General features: G+C 38.3%; 1 protein-coding gene across 4 annotated transcripts in view; it reads right to left on the bottom strand.

Annotated features, from left to right (window-relative positions):
- WDR11 (WD repeat domain 11) overlaps positions 1–22,962 on the bottom strand; it is a 35,495-nt gene extending 12,533 nt beyond the window's left edge. Inside the window, exons 1-18 of one of the 4 annotated variants that reach the window (XM_021529284.3) lie at positions 22,835–22,962; positions 21,464–21,575; positions 18,043–18,196; positions 17,055–17,228; positions 15,849–16,035; positions 15,217–15,382; positions 14,891–15,005; positions 13,726–13,921; positions 12,595–12,698; positions 12,024–12,200; positions 10,622–10,706; positions 5,788–5,894; positions 3,627–3,702; positions 2,070–2,175; positions 1,648–1,772; positions 1,089–1,236; positions 665–771; positions 84–198 (exon numbers count right to left, since the gene is read on the bottom strand). In XM_021529284.3, coding sequence (XP_021384959.1) covers positions 84–198; positions 665–771; positions 1,089–1,236; positions 1,648–1,772; positions 2,070–2,175; positions 3,627–3,702; positions 5,788–5,894; positions 10,622–10,706; positions 12,024–12,200; positions 12,595–12,698; positions 13,726–13,921; positions 14,891–15,005; positions 15,217–15,382; positions 15,849–16,035; positions 17,055–17,228; positions 18,043–18,196; positions 21,464–21,575; positions 22,835–22,920 — 2,340 coding nt within the window. In that variant the 5' untranslated portion in view covers positions 22,921–22,962. The remainder of the gene's footprint in view (positions 1–83; positions 199–664; positions 772–1,088; positions 1,237–1,647; positions 1,773–2,069; positions 2,176–3,626; positions 3,703–5,787; positions 5,895–10,621; positions 10,707–12,023; positions 12,201–12,594; positions 12,699–13,725; positions 13,922–14,890; positions 15,006–15,216; positions 15,383–15,848; positions 16,036–17,054; positions 17,229–18,042; positions 18,197–21,463; positions 21,576–22,834) is intronic. The other 3 variants (XM_021529285.3, XM_021529286.3, XM_021529287.3) reach the window with 3 other exon arrangements.
- Positions 22,963–23,384: the final 422 nt, after the last annotated feature.

Here is a 23,384-nt window from a genome sequence, read left to right as displayed (position 1 = left end):
ACCTAATCCCTCACTCATCCTGATCTGCAGAGGTGAGGTGTGGGCTTTGAAGAGAAGTGCCTATCAAACCCACAGCCACTTACCTCTTTTGAATCCCAAATTTCTACCCCATCGTTGTACATTGCAAGAAGTTTTTGATTTCCTTTCCCCGGGGCAAACCGTATTTTTTTCACCCAGCTCCGGTGAGTAGGAATCCCCCTAAGGAAAGACAAGATTAGGATCCACATTCTATACCCAATATTGTAGGAAACTGAATCCTTTCCAGGAATTCTGCAAATCCTGGTACTGCACAGACTGAGGAGGAGGACAATCTCTCTATAGATGCACACACAAATGAATGTCCAGATTGTGAATTTATCAAACTGAAATGATGAAATGCTTGGAATAAACACTACAATACATAATGTTTAACCAAAAGCCATTGCAGATTTAATGTAAAAAAAGATATCTAACTGGTTTTAAAACCTTGATTAAATGTTAATTCTTCTGAAAGCACAAGAGATGAAATGTAGGGAACTGTGACACAGTAGACATTTTCTGAATTTTTCTTCCAAAATATCTGCATTTTTCCCTAGAGTGAAGAACAAAAATGAGGAAGGATGAAAACATTCCACATTCTAATACTCATCATCTCATGTTTGACAGGCTTAATTTGCACTCATACCTGGATACTCTAGCTTTCAAATCCCAGAAGTTTAAGTTTCCATCAACATCTCCAAGAACCAGGATATCTCCTTTCCAGGCAATACAAGTAATGCTACCCATACTTCCCTGAAAATATTTAAGAAACAGAAAAACATCTTGTGATTAAGAGATTCAAACATATGAATAAATATTTCAACATTGGTATTCATTAAAAAAAAATATACAACACGATAGGCCAAATTCAGTTAAAACAGGAAAAATTATATATAAAACTGTGAAAATAGAATTGCTACCAATTTTTTAAGTTGGAATTCATATTTCAGATTTCAAAGGACTGCATTACTGACCACTTGCTGCTACAAAGCTTATCCCTGATGTTTTTCTGACAATCAAAGCTAAGCAAAATATTAAAGCATCAATGATATAGAAAAATTAGAACTCACATCTGGAGGAATTCTTGCACTGTCTTTTACTGAGTTTCCCTCTACTGTGAGATGATAAACCTGCCCATCAGCACCTGTAAACACAAAGTGCTCCCTGGCAGAGATATTCTGGCTCAGCTCTGATTTACTTTCAGCTTCCTGCAACAAGCTTTAAAAAGAACATGAGATACAATTATTTCTTTCTTGAAATCAGAATTGCAAGGCAAATTCTACCTCATGCACAGAAACAGCACAAAAAAAAAGAGCCTACATGCTTCTAAACACTTTGTGCAACACTTAACTATTTATTACTTCCACTCTTGTAGAAAGGGCAAGTAACTTGTCCAAGGGTAAGAGTTTTACTTGAAGAACCAGGTAACCAATGGACTGCCACAGTCCACCTGAGAGTAACAGGTACATCAAAGTCCCCCATATACAAACTAAAGGGAGGCCCATAAAGCTGTTTTGCTTACTATGCACTCAAGAACCAGTTCCAAAATATTCTTTTCATTAGAAGAATGGCACATGGTGGGAAAGGAACAATTGCTGTAGCCCAGGACTCCATCAGGAGGGGGGATACCTGATCACAGAGGATTCCACACTGCTGACTTCAGTGTCTGATGCCACCGTCTGCCGGGCCATGGCCTCCCTGGCTGCCAACTGCTTCTTCCTCAGGCTCTTTAAATTATGGGAAGGTGACCACTCCTGTGGAAAATGGCCCAGGAAAAATGGGAAAAACAAAGGTTTATTCCCTGAATTTATTGGGGCTTTATAATAATTTCCAAGGAGATCTGTAGTACCTCCCTCCATCACCCAAGGGGCAGAACAGATTTTTTCATCAGAACCTCAGTTTTTCCTGCCTCCATTTGGTGACAGATGAAATGTTAAAACTTTTCTCTGTATATGCTACAGCTACACTAACACTTGCTACAAAATTGTTCAAAGATATTATACTATTTCAATGTATCATATTATTAGAAGGTAACAGAGTTTATTCCTTACCAGAGCAGTGGCTATAGGGAATTTAGACATTTCTCTGAGCAGAGTGCAAGTTCTGACATCCCAGATCTCCAGTGGTTTGTCTTTAAATACCACAGCTAGGTACTGCCTGAAACAAATGAGAATTTACTCCAGCAAGAGTCATTTGAGCATTTTACTTCATGCTGTTCACACCAGCACTCTAGAGACCCTCAAAAACTAGTTAGCAGAGCAAATCAAATCCCCCTCAGAAGCTTATGATTCCCTTGAGTTACTGAGGAGCAAAACAATGTCTGAAAAAGAGTTCTCTTCAAAACTAACAGAATTATAAATTTCTGCCAGGTGGTTCTGCACAATTACTGTGGAGGAGACAAGGGGAATAATTCAGAGAGAGAGCAGCAGCACCTCTGATCTCACCATGTTCAGCCTGAGTTGATGGCACAAAACACCAGAAAAACACACAAGACTGCAGGCTGGACAGTTTTTTCCCTCCTGCAGATGCATGCCACTTCCTAATCCCGGGATAAATGAAAATAAAATCATCCCACACTAAACCACTTGCCAGTCATGTCTTCAGACTGCTGATCTGTGGAGCTGGGTGAGTGTAAACACCTTTAATCCACCACTTTTCACATTTAACTTGAAAATGCAGAGGCCACAGCAATTTGTCCTCTCAGGAGGCACTGCATTGATCTCTCTGCAAGTGAACCTCCCTTCTTGTCTCACTCTACACCCTCCAGCCTCTTCATCTAAGCCCATGGCTGCTCTTAATTTTTAATGCATTATTAAGAACATTATATGGTTGAACTCTTCCAGATACTCTGGAGTTTCTACCTAGAAAAATACTCCTGTGCAAGCTAGAGGAATTTTTTTCTTCCACTGTAAAGAAAAAGCTTTTAAGATTTAGAGATAATACCCTGTTAAAATCAATACTGCTTTAATTTTATTTATACAAGAAAGTGAAGTCATTTTTCAGAGTACTACAATTATTATTTTTGATACAATGAAGATCAGGGCCTCCTGTCAGAGGCCTGAGCTCAAAATAATGACTTGAAAGGAAACAAGTTGGTCATTTATCAGATGACTTTTCAAACAACTGTATCTCACATCTGATTTTCTAGCAGACAGTTATTACAAAGGTGTGAAATACTTACAAAAGCTAAATAAATATGAATAATCATCCAATCTTTAATGGCAAACTTCCTAGTTCTAAGTAAGGCTTAAGTTATAGAAAAGAGTATTAATTCATAACAGAATCAAAGTTGAAAAAAAACAGTTCAGCACTTTTATTCTTCTCAACTTTATCAAAAAGCCTATTCAGTAAACACAATTCCTGTAAGAAATAAAATATTAATTACTGACTTTGCAATGTGATTGGATCCTGAAGTGACAAAGTCAACCACAGAAACATTCACAGCTTTTTCACTTGGAATTAATATTCTGAAACATTTTCCTCTTGATGTTGTTGAATATTTTCCTATACACTCTGAAGTGCTTTTTGTCTTGGCATGTCTATGATGTTCTGAGGAATTTTATGCAGTACAGTGAAATTTATAAACTTCCCAAGGATGATGCACTTACTTCAGATGAGACACCTTTATCATTTCGATGGCTGGCTCGTCATTGCCTCGCTCCCCACGGAATGCAACGCTCCTGCCTGGAGCACAGAACAGGGGGAGAACAGCAACAGTCAATAAACTACACAGAAAAAGAGAAATTTAAATAGAAACTGCTCTGTCTATGAACACAACCAGTTTACTAACCAAACCAGAACATCTCCAAATCACCTGTCATCTCTAACGTTGTCATTGTCAAAGTTTTACAGTTTCATTTTACTGCATTTCAGAGTTCATCAATAAAATCTCAAAGTTTACATTAGATATATTGTAAACTCCACTGTCAAATACTGTCCTGACTCACTTCCAGAACAAAGCAATTCAAATGGATGAATCAGGATTACATAAATATAGAGAGAGAGTTCAAGGAGTTATTATTTTCCACTCAAAGTCAATGAGAGATTCTCTCAATTCCCCAAGGAGGAAATTCATTATAGATTTCAAGTTTGATAAGAGAAATTAACTCTGCCATGAACTCTGATAGTATTTCATGGTCAGCTACATTCTACACTTACCAAAACCATTCTCTTTTCCTTTCCAGCTAAAGTAGTAAATCTTAAGAGTTTATAATCTCATTCCCAAGAAAATTTTCATCCACTTGTAGGAAATATTGCAGAATTATAGGTGTTAGAGATATCATTAAAATAAATAAATGACCTACAAACAGTATCTTCTATGCAAGTTTCATTCTCCTTAGCTTTCAAGGAAAATCCAAGTGATAAACTTTAGCTCCTCTTGTAGCTCACAGCAAAATTACTGAAGCAGCTACATGAATAAATCTAGTTATCAAGAAAATGAGTTAGAGCTCTGCTGTCAGAGGCTACTGGAATTCTGTCTCCTCTATTTTTAACATCTTAGCAATTTTCTTTCATATTTTTGTTCAGAAACGTACATGTGAATTTTATCAAAGCAAATCTGAATAAGCAGAGTTTTCCTAGGCCTAAAATAGAAAGCCGGGCTCCTAAGTGAGGGAAGAAGAAAAAATCAAACAGTTAAACTGCTGTGCCTTTCTTGAAAGGTTTAAAAGAGGAAATGTACTAATTTTAAGCAAACCAAATGCTAAGGTCTCATGTTTTCACATGTATTCAAAACGTGGTTGCCTGCAGATATTCTGAACCTTTGATGACTACTGCCTATAGATGTTCTATACTGATTCACAAGGTGAATGAAAAATCAGATTCCCATCTTACATGAGATTAATTTCCCAGTGCAAATCTTTTCTGTTTTGATTTTAAACAGGTGAACAAAAGACATTATATGAAAAAACTTTACAATAATATTATTCTACAAGAATAACCTCTCTGTGCTGCACCCTGGAAATACAACTGAGGTCTTACCATAACCTTAAAAATACCAATTAAAAAGTCACTTTGCATAAAGCAATTCAGAATTAGCCACGTGCTACAAGATTCAGGCTCTTCAATTAGAACTTAAGTGGCTCCAGCTTTCCACATTCAAAAAGAATGTAAAATTATTGAAGTGCTTCCTGTTCTGGGCTGTCTAATCTCTCCAGTTAATAGTTCTTCTTGTGCAAATATTGAGTTCATTACAAATGTATTTATCACCCACTATGAGGCCAAAATAGTTGCAACCTGTTAATTTTGCTGTCACCAGTATCTTTTAACAGTTATTTTCTTTTTAACCTTTCCAGTTCTTTATAAAAGTACCAGTTTTTATTGCTTTAAATCTCTTTTACACTCATTCACCATCAAATCCTGACCATGTGCAACACAACACAACAAATGGTTCAACACTATTTCAGGTGCACATGAAACAGTGGGTGCAGATTTGGAAACACATTTGGAAATAGGGAAATATATACAGTTTGTGAACAAAATCCACCACTAATACCCCATGTGGCTCCTTCTAAACCCCCTGCTGACACTTATTCTTTTAATTAGTCCAAGATGTTTTTGCAAAGGTGCTGGTTCAAGTCTGTCTGTCTGCAGAGCACCAGACAAAACACATCTTGTGGTTTCACAAAGAAGAGCAGGAAGGGTTAAAGCTCATTTATTATTTTATTTTGTAATGACAATAGAAAGAATTAAAAAAAAATAATAGTCAGGACTTGTCACTCCCCAGCAAATCTGTCAGCCCCTGGAGCAGATTTCTCAGGAAACACAAACCTGTTGGAAGGTCCACCAGCTGCAGCTCATTTCTGACCAGTCCCAGATTGTTGGGTGTTGATGTGGCAAAGGAAATGAAGCCAGTCAAGCTGATCCACTCAATTCCCCTGTGATCAGAAGGAAATACATGGAGCATATCAGCCAAAAGATTTGAATTGCTACAAGTCTGAACTGAAGTATTTTTTTCACAAATATTCTTAAAAACCCAGCACAGATGTAATTTTCTACACTTTCTGGAAACATCATATTTAAGCATGAAAAGAAGCTACACATTAACAACTTTGGTGTGAATATAAAGTTACTGAATTAAATTTTAGAGCAGCTTTCTTTTCAGACTGCATTAGCTCTACTTTGGTTAAATAAAATTCAGGTAGAAACACTGTTAACTTCTGCAAAAAGCCCTCTCAGATATCAGCACTAGAGTGGATTAAAAGCCCTGCTCTGATCAAATCAGTGGTTACTATCAAATAACTCCAAATTCCCAGCACACAGGAAAATATTGATGTGGGTGGCAGTGTGGGTTGCCTTATTTTTTTCAGTCCAGAGAGAGAAGAAATAAAGATGATATAAAAAGAGAGGCCTTGAAGAGATTTTACAAAAGAACCATAAATCTGGCCGTTTGTTTGTTGTTGTTCTTTTAGATCACACCAAAGCAGCTCCCAAGCAAATTATGCTGCAGTGCTGCAAGGATGTAAAGTTCCACTGCTTTAATAAAAAAATAAAAAATAACAATAAATAAATAAAATTGAACTCAATAGAACATATTGGAAGCACAGATGGCCTTTCAGCCAGTTCCTGAAATACACCACAGGCAAAAGGGACAGAAAGTGGCACTGGGTGGGACTGTCCCTAAACAAGAACCTTCTCCAGCCCCATTTCCCACACACATTTGGTGCCTGCAAAATTGGCTTTATCTGTGAAATAATTGAAGGAGCTCTTCCAAAGAAAATTGAACTCTAATGCACGTATGTGCTCAACTTCACTTTAACACAGACAAAAGGATTTAAGGTTTCCTCAAAGCCTTCAAACACAGATTACTTAAGAACTGTTCCCAGGACAAGTATTCTGGTTCATCAACTGCCTGCTTTGGAAGAATATATGTGCAGAATAAGAAAGATAAATAACAGCATTTATGATTTACTGTCAGTAATCCAATTCACACTGCATTAAGTAGAAGTTTCCTAAATACAATGTACATGGGTGAAACCAAAAGGCAGTCCCATAATATTTTGCACATAATTTACAGCCACATTTATTATTTTAGTTAAAGCTTTAAAAACATGGGAAGCTTTAGTCCTAAGTCCTCAAAAAAAGTTAAAAATTTAGGGCCCAGTTTTTTTCCCAGCAGGACCTATGGAAACTCAACCATTAATTTCAATCAAAATGAGAAGTATTCCATTATTAATTGAAACATTTCAGGCATGGTTGCATAGAAATCTGCAAGTGCAGTAATGGGTGACATTGCAAGTCTCCAAAGGGTCATAAATCCAGGGAGCTTTCTGAAATGGAAGAAATGTGAATTCTGACACCTTTCCATTTATCTCAGCTATGTCTTTTGGAAAAAGCCCACTCCTAATGCATTGTTATTGCTGGTAGTTATTCACCATTCTCTTGAAAAGATCTGAAGCATTTTTTACACTTCTTTCATCAGCTCAGATTTAACAGGGCAAGTCCTTTTTCTCTGCTGCTGCCTGGCCATCTGTCAATACCAATAAAAATCTACAGAAATCCAAGACACTCAAAATCATAAGGAAACCTTAGCTCAGCTAACTGCTTGCACCTGAAACAACATATTTTTTGTCACTGTCGTACATAGAAATTGAGACTCTGAAGACAATGGTTCCAATTTTAATGATGGAAACAAGTAACGCTTTCTCTATTAAAATTGCAAACATTTCCTCCTAAAAATCATCTTTGCCTACCAGAATTAAGGGTTATATTCAGCTGCCAACCACTTTTTAGACTGAATCCACTCTTTAAATGTAACATTTAGAGATTCTATATATTCAACTTGTCTCAGTTACTTCAGGAGTGAGACTCAGTTGTTTTGATTAATGTTTCTAGTGCAAACAAATCACAAAGTGCACTGAAGTGGATAAAAACACAAATTACATTTCTAGTTGGGAATAGACTGTTGTGATTTTATGACATGGCAGCTGCTACTTAAATTTAAGGATTGTAAGAAAATAAAAAAAAAGGAAAAATGGGAAATTAAACCATATGTGCTCCCAAAGTGGTGGTAGATACTTTTCATTCTAATTTCTCTATTCAAGGAAAGTTTTTTTGAAGAGGTGATGAATGTTTGCAAAGCAGTTTCCCAAAGAGCAGTCAGCTGAAATTCAAATGCTAAAACAGCTTCAATTCAACTGCTAAAATTAGGATGGAATGTAGTAATTTTCAAGTTGTGCCTGCAGGCCACAGACATTCTTGTTATAGTCAGTGAAATTTTAATTTTAAAAATAAAAGCTGTTGCAGCCTTGAACTTGCTGAGCTTCAGTGAAAAAGAATGAGCAGCACTTCTCCAGTCTCAGCTATTTCACTAGAAAATAAGCCAAAGCAGCACTGAGAGCTGCAAATGTGCCACTGAACTGAAAGCTGCACTGCAGACACTTTATTTGCATGTCTCAAATATATTCTTCTCTGCACTGAAGGTGTTTTATTATCACCAGAATTGCCTACTGTCCACAGGTATCAGACTTGGTTATTTCATGGTTCTTCCAGTTCCTCTTAGTGATGAGAATGATTTGTATTTCTCTCTGTCCTGAAGGAATCCTGACCTTCTGCTCCCAGTTCCTGCCAGGCCAAAATCCTCTTCTTGATTTTCTCTCTCACTTACACTCCTTGCAGTGGCCTGCTTGATTTTCCCTCTTTGTGTGCTTTAATAATTTCTGCTGCTTCTTACCGCCATCTCCTTATAAAAATAAAATTAAACTCAACAGAAAAGTATTTACTTCCACAATTCTAAACAAATAGTGAAAGCTAAATAATAGTATGAAATAAAATTAAAATTCAAGTTTACCCACAAGTACATATTATCTTAAAAGGCAGGACAGAAAGGCAATTCTTCCCCCTTCTAGTCCCAACACAAATTCAAAGTTTAAATAAAAACAAACAAAAAAACTAACCAAACAAAAACCAGCATGTAACTACATATGTATAATACTTTAATCTCAAAAAAAACCAAAAAAAGAAATCATAATTGCTAACACCCAAACAACTGAGTGGCCAATAATTTAGAACACTTGATTTGTAAAGGAAAATTGCCTAATTTTTATTACATTCTCTTCCTAAATAAAGAGCACTGAGAACTCTGCTGGCCTGGAATTACAATTTCAGGGTATTCTCAATTACATACTAAAATAATGATGGTCCCTGAAGGTGTTCTTCCAGATAAAATGGAAACAGAGGCAAAATAACAATTCCCAGTGAAAGAAGAAATGAAAATTAATTAAAAAAAAGAAAAGAATCTCCAATCTGAATTCCTTGAAGCATTCCCTTGAACTTGTAAAAATTATGTAGAAACTCATTCAGACAATTGAAGAAACTGTAGCAAATATTTAAAAGACATACTCTGACAACAGCTTAAGGCTAAATAGGATTCACAAACCTTTTATATTAATTCTAAAAAGATTTGTTGAGGGCATTTGCTTCAAAGTTTCTCAAAAGCTGCAAACCCTTTACAAAATTGAAAAATCCAAACTAACAATACTTCTAGTAATGCACACAGCTTTTTTATCAAAATTGTGTTTATTTCCTCCTCCCTCTCCAACTTCTTCTTTCTTTTTTTTTTTAGATATGAAATGTAACTAGGGGTTTTCATTTCAAGTTTTATAATCACTGTAATAAAAAAGGACTCTCCTCTTGTGCTGCATAACAGAAAGTAAAATAAAAATAATTTCATGTGTAGTTAGTGGTATGAAACCAAGAGTTTTAAATGGTTTAGAAGAGAGAGGGGAATTCCATTCTTACAGAGCTAAGTAATTACACCACAAACATAAAGGAAGTTACTTTTTTGGTGGTAGATTCCAAGCAGGTTTCCCCAAAGAACTCTCAGAGCTGCCTAATCTCAGTAATCTGTACTTAACTTTTTGCAGAATGTACAGTAAAATGCAAATCTTAACTAGATAAAGGCTTCAAAACACAATTCTGATACAATTTTTTATCAATATTTGTACTAGAAATAAGTATTTTATTTTCATGCTTAAATCTGCCTGGAAATATGTATCCAGCATGCATCACCTTGAATATCTGTGCCATCAGTTATCCAAAAAGCTCTGCCATTGTGTGCACACAAACACACAGCACAAAAGCTTTAAAATTTACTCTGTACTTTCTTTTAGGATGGATAAATACTGATTCCTATATTCAGTCTTTAAAAAATTGTCTTTACTTCCCTTAGGACTAGAACTGTCTCAACAGCAATTGCAGCCCCAAGGGGATAAAGCAAATAAAGCTTGACACAGCAACCAGCATTATTTCAAAAGACTCAATCCCAATAGTTATGGAATAAATAAAGTTTCTTGTCCTAAAAAGAGTTCTTTGTCCTGCAGTGCACCGAAGAGACTGAAAGTAGCTGATATGCATCCCAGATCAGCAGGCACAGATGCAATTCCAGTATTTCTTTCAATATAATTTTAATTGCAGTTTTGTCAGGGTGTTGGAGCTCTCACACAGCAAAGGTAGGGTAGACCCCTCTACCCTGATTTCATTAACAATTTTCCTGATTTCATTAACAGCAAGGCAAAGTCACCCACACTGCTGGGTAACATCACTCGGGTATTTCACCATTTGTTTCCTAGAAGGATTATAGCAGGAATTAAAATGAAAATCTTACTTGACTTCACAGGAATGGATGCTTAACTCCTTGTGGAGAAGTCCACTTGTGAGGTGAAACACCAGGACAGAGCCATTGCTTGTACCTAGAAAAATTGATTAAAAAAATACAGGCACACATATTATTCTTTTCTTCCAATGCTTTAGTGAAAATGCAAGATTTTCTCTCTCTCATTTTTAGATACCTGTAACTATTATATTTTACAATTTTACAAAAACTATGTGAATTTCTAGCACTTAAATCACAAATATTAAACCCTCTGCAGCCACTGATATCCACTTGAATCAATACATTTTCCCAAAACTTTTTGCAGAGCCTGTAGAAAATCTGATTATTCTCCTTGCATTTCCACAGCACACCCACCCAGCTGAAGAAGACAGGAATGTTTCTTTTTGCTTTGATTACTGGAGATAAGTAAACTCCTCAAGGAAATCTTTTAACTGTTATCCCAAATAATGCCAGGGGAGAATCCTGGGTAGATTTTATGGAATCATTAAAGCAATTTTACTTTCTCATCCTGAAATAATGACTTTTTTCCAAATTAGAAATCAGTAACCCAGTAGCTTTGAGCTTCAATTACATCAAAAACCTTCTTAAATACTGAAACTTACAATTTTCCATTAGAACTTCATTATACTCATATCAACTTTATGAATTACAACAATGGATACCTAAAGAGCCATTCAGGTATGTTAAGTCTAAAAAGACCTTGCTGTAATGCACTTTACACCTGTTTGCTTTCTAATCTTTATATTTCACCTTTTTTAACATTTGCAGATCATGGGAAACCACAAGTTACATTTTAGCAGCATCACATCATGTCATGATGGAGTGCCTATGCTTTAGAGGATGACAGAAAAATCAGCTTTAAATAGGGAAAATTCCAAGTTAATACATCAGGTGCTCACTGGCAACTCTTCTAATAGCTAGATGAGTTTAACTACATTTGTGGTAAAACAGAAGAGATTCATCCAGAAAAAAATTATGTGCTTTAAGTGTAATTTTAGAAATTCATATCACAGTGAAAATAAAGTCTCTGTGAAGTTCATTAGCTTGTTCTAGGAATGCAGGGCTGCAGAAGTCCCTATTTCCTGACATTCAGAATGAAGTGAGAGCAACACATAAAATGCTGAGTGTATCAGCAGTCCAATATCACAGTAAATAACAGGATAAATAAAAACTTGCTACTAGATTGCATTTTTTCAGGTAGCATTGCTTAAACCCAAAGCAATAAAAAAGAACCCAAGGACTCAGAACCAAACCAATACACACAGGTCACTATCTGCAATAAATGACACAGCATCAACAGACAGATTTTTTTTTCTGTACCAACAACTATATTTGAGCTTAACACAGGATCTATTCTTTTCAGAGCAATGAATAACCTGCTCAAGGCACTCACCAACAGCAAGGATGGGCTCATACTGTTTGATGTTTTTGGTTGTGAGGGGCGGGCACATGCGGATGGCGAAGGGAGGCAGAGGCAGCCCTGACAGAAGTCCTGTCAGCAGGAATTTCAGGTGCACTTCCTGCAGAAATGAATTCCTCAACTCTTCTCCAGTGCTTGCACCCTGCCCTGCTTAAAAGTGAAAGCTCTTGATAGCATGAAATTTTAATTGGAGGTTTATAGAAAGTTTTCAGACAGGAATTTATGTAATAAAAATTAACAAACATTTTATAAGACATATTTCTTCTTCCTGAGTTTTGCATGATGAAAATTTTCTGAAGACTGGTTGCTGTTTAGAGTTCACAGAGAGGGGATGTGTCAGATAAATAGGCTTCTAAGATTAATAACAAAAAAAATCGAAGTGTTTTGTCCAAATTCCATTTTAAAATATTTTTTATCCTCAAAGAAAATGAATTTGGAACATTGGTCCTCAACATAAAATCCTCAAGAGGAGTAATTTGATAATTTGTTTAGCAAACAGGAATTCTTCTATTTTGGAGTTACTGTTAGAAAATAAAATTCTTACCAATCATGTTGTCTAATGAGAGGTCTGGAAGTTTATTTTGCAATGCTCCTACAGGGATTCCACAGAAGGAGACTGGAGAATACAGAGGTGAAGCACTGGAACTGCTGCAAAAGAAATGGGAATAAGTTCCTCATGCAGGCACCACCTCCATCCCCAGGGGACTCAAACTGCCCCTGCAGCTGTGTCCTGGCTGGGCTGGGGCAGCTCTGTGTCATCAGCAAAGAGCACACCTGCCTCTTGTAATATTACATTTTTCCTGACAAAGATCAATGTTTTAGAAATAACCCTTAAGAATAGAAGACATAAAAACCAATTTAGATTCTAAACCACTTTCCTGGATATGTAGCACAAGAAATCCATCTAGCACTATTTCTGGGAAAACTAAGAATAAAAACACTATATCTCTGATGAGCAACAAGAGATCTATGCTGAAAACCTGGTAATACTGACATTTAAAATAATTCCATTTTTTCATGGCAGAAGTTATTTATTTTATTCCATAGTACTTTGAAGGGTTATTGCAGCAGAACAACCTTAATACGTTGACTGTTCCAAGCACTGTATCACTTCACACAGTATTTTGAGAGACTGCCCCAAATCTAAAATTCTAAAGGCTCTGTGTATAAAACCATTTTTTATACCACCATGTTCCAGTCACCTTCTGTGCAGCTTCATATTGCCCAGTGTCAAATTCACACAAATCCAGTAGAAAGCTATTCCTCTACTAAAAGTGTAGTTCTTTACAGACATTTTGGTCTTTACATATGACTGAAAGTGAGGGATTCATTCCTAAGGGAAATTATATGCTCAGAAGAAAGCCAAAAGATAGGAAAATGCTCCCCCAAAATAAAACAAATAGTCATTCTATCTTTTGTTTTCTTACTCCAGACATTCAGGGTGGAACTTCCTTTAAAAAAGAAAAATTAAACACAGTTCCTTCACTTCCTCAAAGAAAGGGAACTGATCTATCTGGATGACAGAATTTGTTCCTCTTTCTTCACTCACATACATGTACAGCACATGAAACACTTCCATGCACAGAAGGATCACTGCTGCCTTTAAAATCCAATGAAATACTGCACATCATTTGGAAAAAAAAGAAACTTTGGTAAGAAAAGTAAATGCCATTACCTGTTGCGCACATTTCTGCCAGAAATGCTGGATTTTAATTCCCAGATCATCACCCTGCCATCGCTGACTATGAGAGCTGCAGCGTTCTCATTCACTGGGCAGCACACCATGCTGAAGGGTCGAACTGTTTTGGTCACCCTGATGGCATCACACTGACTTCTTAAATCATACACCAGCTCCTGAGCTGGCTCTGGATCTGCAACACCCACAGCCCACAGAGAACAGGCAGAGTGAAAAACACAGAATGGGAGCAATCAACAGAGGGAACTGGAAAGCATGACTGAGCACTCTGATTGAAATCCATGTGTTTCCTGTGCAACAATCAGGAAAAGCAGTAAAAAACACACCCTTGATCTTGCTGTACACAACAAAGCTCTGCAAAGTTCTCCAAAATGTAACTTTGTAATGTATTATTCCATATGAATCTTGAAAAACCTAAAACAATAACAGTTTCATCGCTGGGCAGAACCTGCTCTCCATAATCCAAAACTCCAGGTTTATTGGTGAAGTTGGAAGCCAGTAATGTAAATCACTAGAAATTAGTAAACTGCCCAAAGCAAAATTAACAAACAGAACTTATTATGTTTTCCCTTGTTTCCAGTCTCCACCATTACATTTACAAGACCATTCTTAGTAACATTTAATGAGACAAAAGTTTAGCAATTCAGATTTTTATATATATTTAAGCCCATATCTTAGGTCTAAAATCAATCTTCCAATTAACCAAATTACTTCCAAAGTCTTGAGTTTGCCTAAAAACCGTTTTTTTCTTACAGATAAAAGGAACACATTAATATTTTATTTACAACATTATTGCATATGTGACTGTTAAGTCACTAATTTAAGTATTATTCAGCAACAAAAGGATAGTCAGGATATTAATAATTATATTAATTAATATAACTAATATAATTAATACAATATATTTCACACTTAATATCAGGGAATTAAAAAACTTTGAATTTGTTTTCAGAATTTGTTTTGGGGATTTGTTTTGGGAAAACACAGAATAAATTTAAATTTAAATTCAATATATAAGAAACAAAACACTAGAAGGGCACTAGATTCACCATCCTGTATGAGGAATGTTGGTCATTATTGATGTTAAATTATTAATTAAAATGCATCCAAGTTAATTTCTGGACATTTTTGACATAAAACTCACCTGGCTCCTCATTTGGAGTTGCAGTGATGCTGCAGTTGGATCTGCGAACCCTTAAGGTGATACAACCATTTTCATGCAGGCAAAATAACCCATCCCTCTGAAAACAAGGGATTACCTGGGCAAAGAGATGGCTGTTAGATTATATCTTCAAAATCTTACCCTTTGCAAAGGACACTTGCAAGGGAGCCCACAATTCCTGATGTTTGAGCAAATCATTAGAAGTGTCACCATTAAGGAAACACTTCCATGAATTTCCTCAGCTACAGGATTTGTGACTAAGGAGGTCAATTAATTGGAAAAAATAATTGAAAAAAAAGGAAATCTACCTGTATGAAAGGCACCCCTGTCCTTTCAATGGCAATCACACCCACTGTCTGATTCACTTCCAAGTCAAGAATCAGAATTTCCCTGGGATACAGTAAGAGCATGTAGTTTCTTTTGGAAGGCAAATATGACAACTGAAGACAGTCATTGAGTGTTACAGATTCAGCACTGTAAAATCAGACATGAACTTATATTAGGTAATGATATAATGTCATGAACAGATCAGATTCAAAATAGAATTAAAATAGAATTAAGTTTCTAAAATTAAAACAGAATTAAGTTTCATTTTTCCTGCATTTTTACAGTTGACTTGTGCTCTATTTTGAGTGCAGTGCAAAGCACCACTGACTTCCATCCTGTTGACTTTTGTCTAAATAAGATTACAGAGTAATTTTAACAATTGCACATTCAAATGGAACAAGAGTAATTCCTGCACATCTCAAATCCAAAGCAATTCACTTAGGAACAGCACTGGCTGCCCTGACAGTTATTGGCATTCATGGGAAATTATCCTTACACACTGCTCACTTCAATTTTATACTGTTGTGTGTATTACCTTACATCCTTTAACCTCACTACATTGACAAAATAAAGTACACAAAGTATTATTTGAGAAGAAATATTTGCAGCCTACCTTGGTTTTTCATTACTGATTAGGATTTTTACTTTATCAAGGGCCTTTTTGGCCCCTGTAGCAGCAGCCAGCTTGTTGTGAGAAGGACTGGAATGAGGACTGGAGATGTAAACTTTCTTCCCTGAGCTGGCAGGAGCTTTGGATGGGGAGAAGTCAGAGATGAACACTATTCCTTCACTGGTGAGCACTGGACCAAGAAAGAAAAATAGCACAATTCAGCCTGCAATTTGATTGTGGCATTCCATTTTAAAGACATTTTGGTGAGGAGAAATGCTAATAACTTTGGTAGTACTGGATCAAAGAGAAAACTCATGATTCTGTACAACCAGCACTTTCTAGCTGAAAGAGCAGCAGATGATCCATTAAAATCAATTAATATTAAAAAAAATTGAACTTTTATATTAAAAACTACTGTATTTATGGCAGAAGCTCAGTTTTTCTCTCTCACCGTTTTTCTTTAAGATTCACAAAGCAAATAGAAGACAAAATACACACTGACTATTTTTTTGTTGTCATGCAGAGCATTGCTCAAATAATCATTAATTCACATTAATTATGTTGCAGCACAAAGCTCAGCTGTACAGCTGAAGTGTTCATAGAAGACTGAATGATGTGGCAGATAAAAAAAATCCCCAAACTACAAAGGCTGAAAACTGCACTGTCTCATTACAAGTCAGGAGTGATGAAGCTAAATTTAAGAATAAAATGGTGACTCTCCTATTTCTCTCAGTTTCTTCCTGCTAAAATTAATAAATGTGCACTATATCCCCCTTGACATCTGAATCACTTCTGGTACTGATCTTACACCGAGTCCTGTAAAATGCTTTCTGTTGAAAACAACATTTATTCTTGGTCTACTTATCTCACTGGCTTCTTCCTCAGCACCCATCCCTTTTTAGCCTTTTATACTTCACAGAGCTCTCTATCCTTGGCTTTTTCCAGCTCCCTCTACACACTTCACACTTCCTTTTGTAAAGTCTCAAACTTTTCAGATCTCAAACTTCTCTTCTCATGCCTGCCTTCCCCCTTCCCACACAGCAGCACCTTCTGAACAAAGATTCCACACTGGCCAAAGGCTCCCTGTCTTTTCTTTCTGACATTATTCTCTTCAATCTATTACTTTTGATTTCAACATTTACATCTCAGTTTAACAATTTTCCTGCTCACACATATCCAGGCCCCAATGTTTTATATATATAAACTTACAAGCTAAATGTGAGGGATCAAAGGGATCAAATGAAAAAGACAGGATATTTTCAGCATAACTTTTCTTCCAAAGTTTGGTGCCTGTGTCTGCATTCCACAATACAATATAATTTGGTGGGTGAACTGCAAGCAGCAAATCTCTGGAAGCATCTTGATTCCACAGCCACTGCATGTCTGTCAAAATAAATAGGAAACAAAATTAATATTTGGGATGGTATCAGTTTGGACCTGGACACAAATATCTTCTTTACTCTAAAAACTTTTTATCAGTCTTAAGCTCAGGAGTAAAATGAAGCTGAGTGTAACACTCAGCCCTTTCAGAGGTGGTAAGAGCTTTCCTTGGTTTCACAGAAAATAAAAGGCTTCATTTGGTCTGAAAACTGGCATGGTCAGGACTTCTTTAAATCTTCAGTGAATTGGTGTAAGGAGTAAATAAAACCCAATTTATAATGTACACACAAACAAAAAAATGAACTGCAGTCAACAAATTTTCAGTGGCTCAGTATCAGATTTAAAATGTTGCATTTTCTTTCACAAGATTTACAAAACAGAATAATAACAAAAAACAAACAACCTAATTCCGTAAGAGGAATTTTATATAATAGATTTTAAAAGCCCACCAGGTATAACGTAAGCATCATCACAAATTTTTTAAATAGCTGAAATGCCCCAAAAAACCCCAACTCCAGCTGAAGAGCAGGAAGATGTACTTGACAATCAATACTGTTCATAAAAATAGATTCTACCTTTTTTTCACAAGAACTTGGAAAACATCACCATAATGAATTAAATCTCACAGCACTCCTCTGGGAGACAGTAAATCTTTATATTTACTCACAAAATGAACAAGCAAACATAAAGAGGGCTAGTAATCCCAAGAGGAAAATTCCCTGTCAGAACCGAGCACAGTTTATAAGAGGCAGGTGATGGATTTGTACACAATGCTCCATAAAACAACTCCCCTATAAACATCAGGCACTATCATTACCTTGGATGGGCTTTGAATGCTCCTGTATTTCACAGCGAGCTGCTCCTGTTGCCACATCCCACACGATGATTTTCCCTGTGGCATCAGCAGAAGCCAAACGTAAGGAATATGGAGAGCCAATATTGTGGTGGTAATTTTCCTTAGCCCATTTAACCTGAAAATGCAGATGGGAATTGGTTAAAGGAGACATATGTAAGGCACAGACACCATAGTTCATATTTTTCAGATAATGAACTCAATAAAAAAGCACAGTAATAGTTAATGCTAACAGCACCTCTACCATACCTTTAAGCCACCATCACTTGAGTAAATTTAAGGTAGGTCAGCATTGTGCTGCATGGCTGATATTCATAAATTACATAAATCAACAATAGTTGTTCCTGAGGCTAACTACAACAATCCAATCATACACACCATGCATATAGATAATTTACTCAAATATTCAGGGGAAACCAAATGGCAACATTTAAGGTTCTGTGGGCACCCACAAACCTAAGCCCACTGACTTCCAATCAAATGAAAGCTGAAAAATTATCATTCCATTCTTATACACATCCTAAACCATGTGATTTTCCTAATCTGACAAATATATTGTGGTATTGGTGAGGAAGGAAGGTTATGTTTAATTTATGTGTTGTCTGATAAGACAACAAAAACAAGTTGTTGCTGACATTTGCTACCTTTCTGGTTATTTTCAGCACATTGCCACCACTGATTTCCAGGTACCACTTTCCAATTTGGGATTTCAAGCCGTACAGGACTGTAAATTGGCAATACTTATGAGAAATCTGTGTCTTGAAATCTGAAACACTCTGTCTACAACTTCTCTCAGATTACAAGGGGAGGGATAACACTGACTTCTTCCTTATCTATCCCACATGTCTTTTGCTATCTGCTTTTAAGGTTGAACTTTTGCCCCAGGAGAGACTGCAGACACTGGCAGAATAAAGAAACATTAGTGCTAAGCTAATGGGAATTCACCTGCCACAAAAATTCCACCCTCTGTGCTGTCACTGCCTGTCACAGAAAGGGTGAGGCAAACACAGGATTTTCTGCACATCCTGAAAATGTGACATTTAAAACAGAACTGGCATTAGGCAGCACTAACTTTGCACCATGAACCAGATTTACAGCAGCATTCAGAGCCCTGCTGCACCTTTGTGCTGCCCCTCTCAGAGGTGTGAGAAGCATCTGTCTCACAAACCAGATGAATAAATTAAACAAATGTGACACAAGCACAGCACACAATCTCTAACTCTATAAACTCAAAGCATGTTTCTACCAGAATCACAAAGAATTCCTGAGAGACTCTCCTCTACCTACAATTTTCATTTTTGCAATTCTTGCTTCCCTGCTGTTCAAGAAAGAACTACCCCTTAGGATATCTGCAGGTGGCTGTGTAACTGTAACTATAAAAACCTACAAAGCCATTTATTTCTCAGTTAAATGCATCTTACTTCAAAGCAAATTTCGTGTCTGCAAAACCTCCTTTCTCAAGGGAGGAGCTGTCACCAAGCTCAAAACAACAAAAAAGGAGATCTTTATATGACCAGCACTAAGCAGAGCCCATGTGGTGCTCCCACACCATGAACCTCTTTTATCTCTGCAGTCACACTGATCCAACAAGTGCCCACACAGGACCTGACCACCTGCTAAAAGAAATTTATTTTCTAACGGTGTTAGTCACTGTCTACTTGACTTCAAAATACAGCAGCATCAGTCAGAAACAGGAATCAGAGGTGACTTTTTAAAATTTTCACCATTCATACCACCTCATGTATAAAGCTTTATTATCACTGTTTATTAATGCATCAAAAAAGACACAAACATCCTTTCAATCTTCTCATTCGTGTGGATGGATCAAAAAACTTCTCTTGTAATTAGATTTTCTTCCATAAAAGCATGCTTTCAATACTCTTTGTAAAGGTCAAATCAGATATAATCCACTCCATACAAGTCTTCAGTGCCATACAAACAGCACTTGGACAGATGGACAACCAACATGGATCCATTTTTAGGGAAGCTTTTACCTATTCCAGACAAAGTAATAACAGCCAAAGGAGAGGATGTATGTAAAGGAAAATAGCAAAATGGACTGCAAAAGGATTATTAAACAACTGCTTTTTTCTTTGTTTTCTTCATAACAGATGTGGTGTGTTTTGGAATTTTTTAGAACTGAGGCACAGGTTTTTGGGGAGAAGATCCCCAGTGGACTGAGGCTGCTATGTGAACCTCTACGCCAAATACTTTAAGTCAGATTTACACAGCAGATTTCTTACAGATCCACTCCAGCTCTTAACATTTACAAAATCTTAAAAAAAATTAGGAATTGAAGAAAATTTCTCAGCAATGTAAAAGTATCAAGAATGATCATGGCCTCATAAGCATTTTTTATGTAATGCCTATTTCTTCACATAGATGAGAATTTTTTTCATTATTCCACCTCATAAATTAGCCATTTTCTTACATTTCTGTTCATAAAGCTTCAGGTAGTGGCTCTGCAAAATTATCTTAAAATTATTGGACTTCAGCACTTGTGTTCCTGATGAAATAACTTCTCAAGCTATTGAATGTAACCAAAACTCATTAAAATGCTATCACTGCATAGATCAAGAACTAATTTTGCTACGATTTGCTAAGATAAGTAAAAAATGGTAAAGCAGAAGACACATTCAACCTTTTTCTTCTACCACAAAAAGATCCCACTAAACCCCCCCCCACCTAAGACCCTATAATTCTTCATAAATTATTGACAGTCTTCTAATAAATACAGCACTTGTGCCAAGGACCATCAAACACATCTGCCAGCCAAACAATCCTCTAAACCCTACGTGAAATCTGTCATTGTCCACAATCAAAGAAAAGATGAATCAAAGAAATATTACCTGTTCCACACTCACCCAATGTCAAACTCTGCAATTTCAAGATAAGGACATTTAAAGGGAAGTACAGGTACCCTGCACTTAAACTAAAATTTTAGCCATTTTATATCCCTAAGATAAATGTTCAGTTTTGCCTGCTATTGTTCCTTTTCTTCAAGAAAAGAAGGAAAAGCTTGAAAGTACATTCCTAGACAAATGGTGCACTTCTCCCAACAAGGAGGATCAGAAAGGGCAGCAGCAAAGGGCTTCATTTACTATTTTGTAATGTTCATTTGAAATCTCTTAAGTTAACAGCTTTCTTAGAAACATATCTATGTTCTGTAACACTAACAAGCACTTCCAGATATTCTTTTATATTCTGTATTTTCTAGGAAGATATGCCATCAACCTCAACTCAAATTTCAGCATGCATGATGTGACTTAGCTGCAAAAGAGATCACATAAAAAACATGTATTTCACATCAGATCTCATGCCAAAATCACGCGGAACATCAAGTCAAGTATTTACAGTAATATACCATCAACCAGGAACATCTCACCTTGACAACACTGGCTTTGTGTCTTTCCAAAACCTGCAAGGTCTGAGCAGAGTTGGCATCCACTACGAGCACGAGGGAATGGCATCCATATGCAATCAAACCTTGCCAGCCCCTGGGAGAGCACAGAGCATCATCAACAAGGAAAACAGAACAAAAACTCTTCACATCACAAATGAGGGGTTTTTTGGTAAATTGAACGCATGCTACTAGACACCTTATTTGATGTTTATCAGATGGCAAATACTTAGTGACATAAAAGCTTTATAAAATAATACTGCGCTGTCTGCTGGAGCCCTAAGCCACCACAAAGCATCTCTTTGTGCCCATCTCAGAATCTTCTTCCGTATTTTAAAACATCACATCAGAATTCGTGAAGAGCGTTCCCAAATTTTAGATGTAAGAACACAGGCAAGAAATATATTTGCAATGATATAATTAATTGCATATATTTTTTTATTTATTACTTATTTATAGACAAAAAGGAGTCATTACAGTTATTACAGTGACAGCGAAAATCTGACGAGGCTTGTCTGACTTTAGAAGTTAAGCAGGGAATCATAGAATGGTTTGGGTTGGAAGGACTTTAAACCCATGAGTGGCACCCCTGCCATGGCAGGGACACCTTCCACTGTCCCAGGCTGCTCCAAGCGCTGTCCAGCCCGGCCTGCGACACTTCCAGGGATGCGGGGGCACCCACACAGAACAATCCCTTCCTGGCATCTCATCCCTGTGACACTTCCAGGGATGGGGGGCACCCACACAGGACAATCCCTTCCTGGCATCTCATCCCTGCGACACTTCCAGGGATGGGGGGCACCCACACAGGACAATCCCTTCCTGGTATGTCATCCCTGCGACACTTCCAGGGATGCGGGGGCACCCACACAGGACAATCCCTTCCTGGCATCTCATCCCTGCGACACTTCCAGGGATGGGGGGCACCCACACAGGACAATCCCTTCCTGGCATCTCATCCCTGCGACACTTCCAGGGATGGGGGGCACCCACACAGGACAATCCCTTCCTGGCATCTCATCCCTGCGACACTTCCAGGGATGGGGGGCACCCACACAGGAGCAATCCCTTCCTGGCATCTCATCCCTGCGACACTTCCAGGGATGCGGGGGCACCCACACAGGACAATCCCTTCCGGGCATCTCGTCCCACCCTGCGGTGCTGCCATGGGCCGGGAGGGGCCGGGCCAGGCCGGCCTGCGGGCACGGCTCAGCCGGACAGCAGCACCCGCGGCCTCTCCAGGGCCCCACCGCTGCCCCTGCCGGGCTCGGCTCTGCGGACAGCCCGCCGGGGCAGAGCCGAGCCCGGCCGCCGAGGGACCCGCGCCCCGCGCCCGGCCCCGGGCCCGGCCCTCACCAGTCCGCCGCGCCGCGGTTGGGCGCGCTCAGGGCGCCCGTCAGGGTCCGCGCCGGCAGCTTGATGTTGACGGTGAAGCGCTGCATGGCGAGCCGGCGGGGAGCGGAGCCCGGCGGGGCCGCCCCAGCCGCGGCCGCCGCTGCCGAGCCCGCGGCCCTGCCGGCCCCGCCCCGCAGGAAGCGCCGCCTCGGCGCCGCCGCCGCTCCCCGCTCGGCCGGGGCGCCGCGGCCCGGGAACGGCGGTTCCGTCCCGCCTGCCCTCCCTGCCCTGCTGCGGCTCCGGATCTCAGCCGGGGCAGCTGCGCTTGGAACGTCTCCACAGCTCTCCCAGCGCTCTGCCGCCTTCAAGGTGGAGAGTTCTTCCTCATGCTGAGGTGGAACTTCTTGTGGTTTAGTTTGTGGCCGTTGCTCCTCATCCTGTGGCGACCGCTGAAGTCTGGCACCATCCTCTGGCACCACCCTCTGACACCATCCTCTGACACCCCTTAGGGATATTGAAATGCATTGCTGAGATCCACGCTCAGCCTCCTGTAGCCCAAACACTGCCTCAG

This window comes from Lonchura striata, chromosome 7 (genome assembly GCF_046129695.1).
Source record: "Lonchura striata isolate bLonStr1 chromosome 7, bLonStr1.mat, whole genome shotgun sequence".
NCBI classification, from domain to species: Eukaryota; Metazoa; Chordata; class Aves; order Passeriformes; family Estrildidae; genus Lonchura; species Lonchura striata.
The sequence above is the reverse complement of the archived record's forward strand: the minus strand, read 5'-3'. Positions and strand labels throughout refer to the sequence as shown.